At 41.9% G+C, this 10198-nt stretch overlaps 1 protein-coding gene across 1 annotated transcript in view; it reads right to left on the reverse strand.

Annotated features, from left to right (window-relative positions):
- Positions 1 to 10198, reverse strand: part of LOC147138147 (glypican-1-like) — a 40757-nt gene extending 30559 nt beyond the window's left edge. Inside the window, exon 1 of the mRNA XM_086048175.1 lies at positions 9795 to 10198. Coding sequence (XP_085904301.1) covers positions 9795 to 9981 — 187 coding nt within the window. The 5' untranslated portion in view covers positions 9982 to 10198. The remainder of the gene's footprint in view (positions 1 to 9794) is intronic.

Below are 10198 nucleotides of genomic sequence, written 5' to 3' on the forward strand. Positions count from 1 at the left end.
AGCAGCGTAAAGAGGATCTCTTGACATGCAATTTTAATGATTAAATAAAAAGGGCTCCGGGGTAAAGGCGACAGCATTGTCTAAATACAAATTCCAGTGCAATAACAGTGCAGTTTCCAAAACCGCAGTTCTTAATTTCTTTCTTTTCTCTAACGCTTCTTTAATTACTCCAAATAGATTTGAAGGAAATAATTATGAACTGCAACACCAGCTGAAATTTTTCCCACGACAACTGCACAGCTTTGTATACAAATATTCATGTAATAATCCATCCATCCATCCATTATCTGAACCGCTTCTCCTCACAAGGGTTGCGGGCGTGCTGGAGCAGATCTGAGGTGTCTTCGGGCGGTTGGCGGGTTACACCCAAAACTGGTCCCCAGCCAATTGCAGGCCACAAATAGACTAACAACCATTCACTCTCACAATCACACCTAGGGACAATTTAGAGTGTTCAGTTAACCAACCATGCATGTTTATGGAATGTGGGAGGAAACCAGAGACCCACGCAGGCACGGGGAGAACATGCAAAAATGTCACATGTAATCATTTTTAACTGTAAACAAACTTTACAAAGAATGTAATAAGAGGGAGAATATCATACTGAATTAGGGCTGCCGCAAATGGCTATTTTGCTAGTCGACTAATCACCAACAGTAGTCGCAATTAGTCGACTAATCGGATAATATGTAAATCGCGGCCAATCACAGCAGCAAGCTGCTGCTCTTATAATAACCATATTTCACTTACAGCTTGAATTCTTTATGTACGAACTAATCATAAAGACAATTAAGATGATAGTACATTCAACTTTGTACTCTTTCTTGTTATTTACTGTGACTTTACCAATTCATTTTGTAGTGTAAAAATTGCCTGATTGGTTCAGGTTGTTACAATATAATATATTGTTCTGAACTTCATCTGGCTTAAATTTGGAAATTCTTTCAGCCTGCAGAAACTCAAACATTAGCGACTTAACCAGCTTAGTGGGGCAAATATGCCGCTAAAACCAAGAAGGGCTCAGTGGCCTCATTTAAAGCAACACTGTGTCATATGTCATTTTTTGTTGATTATGGCTCTCCAGCCACCTTGGTCTCTTATGCCAATGACTCAAGTGGTTGCTCAATTGGTATGAGCAACCTAACAATACAGTAATTCAATAGCACTGATACAAGAAGTGGGATTGGAATGTAGCTACACCACAAAGTACGCAACATGCATTTGTTTGTAGCAAAGACATGGATTAAATTAGTATACATTTTAAAAGTAGTTTTAATTTACAATTGCCCTTATGTACCATTTAACAATAAAAAATATAACATATATACTTTTTTGGAGGATCCCTCGAGTCACCATGCTTCATCCTTACAGTGAGCAGTGTGAGTATCTCTGCACTAGCTCGAGGGAGTACAAAGGTTAGCGAAATGGAAAGTAGGGCACTGTGGCGACTCCATGCACACTCTGAACTTGGGTGTAGATAACCACTAAGGAGACTGTCCACATGCGCTTGCCTTAAAATTACAAACCACAGTGCATGACATTTACTGATGAAGTACGGTCTGTACCAAAATAGAAGGTGAGCGCACTACCCCAACCACCTCATCCACCTCTGTACTTGAAGAGCTCCTTTCCAAAAGGAGACGAAAGCTAACATTTCAAATGATGGTCCTGCCATGTCATTCATGTTTACTGATTAACTGTCATGTTAATAAACGAAAACAGCACGGGTGGGTTGTGGTTAGCTCGTCAACCTCCTGCACTAGTCCGTTAATTTAAGTCTAAGGGAGCCATATACTGTAAATATGCAAAGCTGTCTTTACAAACATAGTACTATACTACTTGTACACGCATCGGTTTACGACCATTTTGCTGTCATAATTCATTCACTTCACTATCTAATAGTTGTTCAAATGTCAATTTTTTGTCAGCCGAATACAGACGCAAATACCTCCGGCCCACCTCAGAGAAATAATGTTTTGTCATTGGATAATTTGTTCTCTCTCACAGGTGCTCTCATTTCATGCTGTTCTTTCAGCTCATGACGGCGGGGCGACGGGCGAAACAGTTTTGTGTGGAACGGGAGCGGCTGGATTTAAAACAAGCGCATGTCTTCCTTTCGCTTCCATTCAGGCAACGCATTGCACCTCGAGCCTCGTCCACTGCTGTGCTCTTTAAAAAAAAAAAATGCTCAGTACACAAATGCACAGTGACAGACTTGAATCTGGTACGCAATTTAATATTTTCAGCACGCATGTGCGCATGTTCACCACTTACTGTATGTGCACCCCTGATTATACCACTGCAACATCAATGCTATTTTGTCAGCTTGTCTGTGGCCATTTGCATTGTGTGTCAGCATTAAGTTAGCAGACTTTTGTCAGACAGTTATGTTGGTGTTTGGTTAAATACACGACATGTAATTCTGTTTGGTTCTGTTTAGTTTTCCATTAAACTCAAATCCCAAAAAAAACCACATACAAGCACACACAGATATACACCGCAAGGATCAAAATAAGTGGTTTTGCATCACAGTAGGTGAGAAAATATTAGTATTTTGTGCCTCATCAAAATGCAACAAAACTGAGAATCAACAGCCGAGACAGCCGCCAAAAGAAAGTAGATGAGGACCAAGACGGTCCCAAAAAGCTTTGCCTGGCTCACATCCTCTACCGCTGGTAGACAGAGATGGAGGGAATCTCTGTGCAACTTATGCCGCAACAGCTAGCTAGCAAACGAACTGGATTCTAGTGCGCCTAAACACGTTGCGGAGTTGCTCCTAAGTCAGTAATCATTGCCGCCATGGTGGCGAATAAGCTATATTTCTGACAAGTATCATTCTCATAAAGAGATGACGGGAAAAGAAGGAGGAGCCAAGCTAATTACTAAGGAAACCTAAAATTGACAAGGCTAGTGCCTTTATCACTGGAATTAAGTGCTTGGGTGGTCGACTCCACTCTTCACAGACGTCAGGCTAGAACTGCGTTGAAGCGGAGAACATCCAACTTTGAAAAGCAAAATAGGCCTAGTAGGCAAATTGATAAATGTTTTGGCTCTAGAGAGACAATCTACTTGCTAAACAGAGTCCCGTTCCAATCGAGACTAGTATATCTGACTGACACAATTGCCTCATGCATCACCTGCAAAATTGGCTGTTAAGTTTTTATCAAACCCGCTAAAATGAAATTTAACCCACATTTAGTAGGTTAGCGGGTGTTAATTTAGAACCCCCTGTCCGACCACTTGTGCTTTCACCATCAAGAATACAGTATTGCATAAAAAAAAATCATAGTCATGTTGGTGAAACATAATTTTTAATGCGTGCAAAATATGTTCAGACTTTCCAATGGGATCTTTTTTTCAGTGCAATGTATTTATTCAGACGGGTAGTCAATACAAATAGAGTTGAGATTTTGATCCTTAAAAATCCTGCTAGATACTTTTGGCAAGCTAAAAATTTATGTTCAACAGGCAGATCATTACTACTATGTAGGAATGTCAATTAAATTATAAGTTTAGATGGACGGACTATTTCCAGTTGCTGAACTGCAACTGATCACAACAAACAAAATGCAGGCTCTTGAGTTGACAGGCCTTATTAAATTTTATCAAAATTATCAACCCAAACAGATTTCTTTCAAAAATATGTTCCCAGCAGGCCCACTAGTTGAAACACGGCATTCTGATTAATATTACGTTTGTGGAGTATGAGTTAAGCAGCACAATCCACCCGTTTTTAGCCATCTCAGGGGGCAGCCATTTTGTCATTTCTGTCAACTGAAAATGACACCACAACAACCCAGGGCACCAGGTAACGACCAGTCACGGCTCGCCTGTTTTCTAAAGCTGAGCCGTGATTGGTCGTTGCCTGAGCCCTGGGTAGTTGTGATGTCATTTTCAGTCGACAGAACTGACAAAATGGCCGCCCCCAGAGATGGCTAAAAACGAGTGGATTAACACTTATTCCACAAACGCAATATTTATCAGAATGCCTTGTTTCAACTAGTGGGGTTGCATAGAACATATTCTTGAAAAAAATATATGCTTGGATTGACTTTCACTTTAAGTCTTATTGAACATGTTACCAAACATATATTAATGTCCTTAAAATTTGTAATATTATTTCAAATGTTAATTGAAATTACATTCTCTTTTGTTTGTCTTCATGAAACCAAACTCCAAAAAACAAATACAATCTAGTGCAATCTCCAGTCCAATTCTCAGTAAGCAGGAAACAAAACGGTTTCATTTTGTTGCTGCAGGTCATTTGATCACAAGGGTGTGTGCTTCTCTGCAAGATAATGCACTTGGGAATGAAACTTTTTGGGAGGTATTGGCTTTCACAGACTTTTAAACACACACCACACACACTAACAAAGATGAGCTCAACTTTACCACTGGCCAGATGAAGGCTACAATGCGTGAGTAAAATGTGCTTGCAGGCACATAGACAAAGTGGCAGACAGCAGGAAAGACGATGACTTCCATTCACATGCCATTAAACCTGTGGGACAATGGCTATGTGAGTAGGGAGTGCGAAGATTAGGACTCTTAAGGCATGACTATAGAGCATGCATGCATAACACATCAAACTGTTGTTATTTGTTTTTTATTATATACGGCTGTACCCCTTGGCATGAATAATCTCTTTTAGAGGGGATCAAACATACAAAATCAATAAACATAACACAACACGAAAACCACACATAGAACATATCTCTGCCCACAGTTACACACCCCATCCCAACTAACCACATACAGACCAAAACTACTTAATGTGTGAATGCAAACAAATTGTGTGCTTATGAAAAACTAAGAATATGCAAACAGATCATACTGTACATGCACAGGCTATAACAGCCATACGCTAAGCTAACGCTGCCGCAGCTACGGCATGCTTGATCCTTTTCACCTGACATGGTTAAAGCTTCCCAGGTGTCGGGGAAAAAACCTCACCGTGTACCAGGCCGCTGCTCGATTAAGCAATTTTGAAACGTAGCCGAATTTTCTGGATAAAACGATGTTAAAAACGTTCAAATCGGCACATTCGATTTTGTTATTTTTGGTGTATCTAAGCATAGCCCAGTTGTACTTTCTGTATTGTGTTCTGTTTGTACATTCTCTTCGTATTTGTGCTTTCTGTTACTCTTCTCTTTGTATTAAGATCTCTGTTTTCTGGTGGTTACTTCCGTGTTTGTGATGCGCTCACGTGAGTAGCGCGTTCAATCCAGTTGCTTAAATGCGGAAGCGATTGTCCGCTGGCGGAGGAGAAAGTAACACATGTGGGGGATTGTTTGCTGTAGGAGCCGACTATCTGAGCGGAATGCCGAGTGAGTGAGGAAGTGATGTGGAGCGTATGCTCAACTGACGGAATTGGCCAGGTCGATGGTGAGCTAGGAGCCCAGGATTGAAACTTGGAAATTGACTGGAATAGAACTGAACCAAATAAAATGCTGTTAATCCCAATGGATTGTTCTGTGTGTATCAAATTAAATTGACTGGCATTTTGAGTTCAAAGAAAGACAAATTAAGTTTAAATAAAAGTTAATTTACAGTAAAAGGAACTGCAAGAGGATCTCCACTACGGATGATGGAAAGTTGACCACTGTGGATGGGCACTTGGGGACAGCCTTCCACCCCTGATAGTGTCAGTCTGTGACAACCCCCCCTCCACCCATACTTGTGCCGCACGATCAGGTGGGTGCTATCAAAATTATTTTTAAGATGATAATGACAATAATTAATTCAATTAATTGATTTGTTCGGTGGGCGGCACGGTGTTCGACTGGTTAGCACGTCCGCCTCACAGTTCAGAGGTCGTGGGTTCGATCCCGGCTCCGGCCTCCCTGTGTGGAGTTTGCATGTTCTCCCCGTGCCTGCGTGGGTTTTCTCCGGGCACTCCGGTTTCCTCCCACATTCCAAAAACATGCATGGTAAGTTGATTGGATACTCTAAATTGGCCCTAGGTGTGATTGTGAGTGCGGATGTTTGTCTCTGTGTGCCCTGCGATTGGCTGGCAACCAGTTCAGGGTGTCCCCCGCCTACTGCCCAAAGACAGCTGGGATAGGCTCCAGCACGCCCCGCGACCCTTGTGAGGAGAAGCGGTACAGATAATGGATGGATGGATTTGTTCGGTGATTCAAACGGATTTTCCCACATTGTTGTCATACTTATGAGTGAAATATGATGACATCCACCACACACATCCGCAGAGCTCAATCTGTCTGTCTTCACCTGAAATCCAACAAAATCGCGATATACCATCTGCAAATTTAGACTTGCTTTAAGATCTAGTCTAAAACCTAGTCAACTTTTGGTCAGAAAATGCGCCAGGGGAGTAAAATCAAATGCGCTGGAACGCCTATCGAGGCATAGTGCGGTCTACCTATCAGATTCAAACAAACACTAAACTATACTTGCCGCAGCAGGAAAATAAACATGCGCCCAATTTTATGCCAACCACAGTCTACTTTCTGTCACCAAATTGTCAAGTCCGCTGGGGGCGTGCCAGCTCCACCAACCGGAAAACTCAGCGAGGCAAAACGCAGCCAAAACCAGGCAAACTAGACTTGCCAGGTACGAAAATAAAGATGTGCCCATCTTTACATGGAGCGCCTGACTTTGAAAATAGGGCAGCAGGCATTATAAATGGCGGCGATGACACCTCATCAATTAAATGAGGAGGAACTTGATTTCGCCTGTCTTCAGTTTCATTCACAAGATCGGACAACACAACATCTGGCCACGCGCAGACGGATTAAACCTCTTAATATGTGACCGCTGACAACTTTGCAAGGTGCTGCCATTTTCAAATCATTTGACCGGAGGATGCGTTTTGATTGGTCACCTCTCACGTAGTCCTCACTACCACGCCCGTGTGTGCGCTCAAACATCCAAGATACGTAAATGGAACCCTTTTATTGACATGAGCGGCACAAATCAGACAGCCGCATCAAAATGTATTAGCTAAGAACACACTAAGATTCCGTACGTTGGTGCATGAAAAAAAATGTACTGATAATTCTTTCATTAGATAATAAAAATGTCATTTCTTTAGGTTCATGTTAAATATCGCAATAATACCAATATCGCTCTACAGGAAGTCCTTGAGTTACGACATACTGGACCTATGACTTTTCAACTTTACGACACCCGGTCTTCTTCCGCCATTTTGTCCCCAGCACCATTGTGTTTCCGCTTAGCTAGTGCATAGTACTTGTCCGTGATTGTGCACCAGGAGTATCTTGCTTACTCCAGCAGTAATGGTAAGTGCAGCATCTTATTTTTATTTTATTTGAATGTATTTCATTTTTTTTATATGAAGTATTTTGCCGTAAATTTCAACTTTAACAGTGAAATTCGACTTGCGTGGAAATTCAGGTTACATTGCCTGCGTAGGAACGGAACTCGTTTGTAAATCGACAACTTCCTGTATTCAACAACCATATTGCCTATTGCATGTTTCTTTTCCAATATCGCGCAGCTCTAGTGTCGGTCTGTATGTCTGTCTGTCTGTCTATCTATCCATCTATCTATCTGATCAATAACAGTTGGGATGAGAAAATAAGATAAAATGGAAAATGAGAGGGATTCCGACAGTAAGAGAGTGTACCGTAAGCATTCAAGCTTTTGATGTACCACCGAGTTGTACAGCTAAATTATATCAAACAAAAGAAAAACATAGGAAGCTAATATGGAATATAAAAAGTCTGTACATCAGAGTCCTACTGTTGAACTTCCGACATGTCTGCCATAGCTAAGTTTCATCAAATATTGTTCGTATCATGAGTCCATGGTCAACCAATTCTATTTTTAAGAGTATGGACAGTATTTACAAAAATGAGTAGCCTATGTTTTTGTCACATTTTCGGGATGGCGGACCAAAATGCAGGGAGGCAGTAGAAGCAATGGGTACTGAAGAAAATATTTACGAACAAAAACGAGGACAAACAAATCTTGAAAAGTCCAAAATTCAAAGTGGCAAAGAAACACTAAAAAACAAAACATAGCACTGGGCAAAACAAAACAACCTGACAGCGACAATGATCCGACAAGGACAGAACAAAAACTAGGAACTTAAATACAAGCATACTGACAAGACAACGAGAAACACCTGGACAAGGTAGGAGGCAGCTGATTGGCTAACACAAGGGGGTGCAATGCAGACAGGTGGACACAATCATTGACGAGACGGACACAGAAATACTGAGAAAACTAAACTAAAAAAGCCCAAACATAGCTGTTTTGGGGAATTCCACTGCCTGTCCTATCTGCTTGTCAGCTTCAATTATTTTGTGGGTAGGCAAAACTCTCGTTCAAATAACTAGAGCGAATCATGGTCTAAAGAACTAAGGAATTGTGTTCTTCAGATGTCAATAAAAGATGAGTTTTTAATGGAGGGGAAGGGAGTGAGCGGTATCTGGACTCCTCCTTGGCCACCCCTGAAGCGCCCACTGAGATCTTGAGTGACTCACTTTTCTCTCTCTCTCTCTCTCTCTCTCTCTCTCTCTCTCTCTCTCTCTCTCTCTCTCTCTCTCTCTCTCTCTCCCCACCCTCCCTCTTTGTACATCCCTCTGCCAATCCTCCAGTCTCCTTCTCTCCTAGTCCGTCTGCCCATGACTTACTCATTCTAACTGCGTTTATATGCCTCCCTCTTGTCTGTGTGTTGGTATCTTGCTTGGGATCAACCACCCACGCACACAAACTGTTTCATATACCACCACACAAGACATATGGGAATGACCTTCTGCATCACAAAGCTTCCACACAAGCACACCACAGTCTTTTGTCTCCTTATTTCCAGGCTGCTGCTGCTGCTGTCCACCTTTAAATGATAAAAGACCCAGGCCGACAGATGATTACCTTCAAGGAAAAATCCACTCTAATTTCCTATCTGTTCTCTTCTAGCAGTTCAATCAATTTAATATAAATGTGTGAACTGTGACTCTGGTGTGTGATGTCTGGTTGACTGACAGGCTGACCAACCAGTACTCAGTCTGCTTGATCATCTGACACGCAGGGTAATTGACTGGATGATTAGAGAATAGAAACGAAACAGTAATAATTGCTCCGGTATAACATCCCCTCTTGATCAGCCCAAATTTGATGTTGTTGTTGTTGTTGTTATTGTTTTATATTAGTGGTATCTCAGTTAAGCATCACATATAATACAATACAATACAATACAATTTTATTTACATAGCGCATTTCACAACACAGTTTTAGATCATGCCACAGTTAGAGTTCACTTCAGCACACGGAGACATCGGCATACACACGCACTGATGCAATTCTAACTGCGTTATAAGAAGCAAATGTAACGTATTTTTTTTTCTGCTTAATAAATGGTTATTTGCTTTTGCATGCATGCGGTGAAATACCCCACAAAAACACTCAATAATAGATTATTATGCCTAATGACACATGGGTTACTTTACTCATACCTGCAAAATTATCCTCATCTTAATTCTAATAAAATAACGTGCGTGCATGGTGCAACCCCATGTAGCTTGTCAGAGAAATAGGAAATGGGAGTACGTACACTAAGTACAATAAGTATAAAGTGAGATCAAGATCAACTGTTTACACAACATGAGCAGCCTGGGTCTTTTGGGACAATAAAACAAAATCGTCAGATTCACATAGGAAATGATAAATCAAACCATAACCATTTTAATCATTCACAGAAGTCTCACTCGCACCTAAGTCAATATAGGGACCATTTTTAGACAGAGAGAGAGAGTTGTTCAAGTGTAGAAACACAAAAGTGTGGTGTTGTGTTTTTCTCCTCAACTCACCGGAGGTCTCCGTTTGAGGTACTCCGGCCAACGTGAAGCCCTTCCCGGTGTAGAACTGGCGCAGGTCGGCGCAGCTCCTGTCCGGTGCAGGCCCAGCTGCCCCGGTCAGACCGGGCAGCAGAGACAGCATCAGCACAAGCATCTTCTCAAACCTAGTCCAAGAAAATCCGGCAGGGAGAAACTGCATTTCTGGACGTCTCGGGAGTTCTTCAAATAGTACTTGTCGTATAGTGACCAGAGGAGTGTGGCGGCCGTTCAACCAGCGATGTGGTCCGATAAGGGAACTATTGGAGCGATAACCAGGATAGAGGCTGGAAGCCTGCTGTAATTTTGCGGGTGAGGAACAACGACGCGCGGCTGTAGGTGTCAGGTACACCCCGCACCTCCTCTCCTTCCCCTCCTCT

The sequence above is a fragment of the Filicampus tigris genome, chromosome 12 (assembly GCF_054856515.1).
Source record: "Filicampus tigris isolate MCC_2025a chromosome 12, RoL_Ftig_1.0, whole genome shotgun sequence".
Taxonomy (NCBI): Eukaryota; Metazoa; Chordata; class Actinopteri; order Syngnathiformes; family Syngnathidae; genus Filicampus; species Filicampus tigris.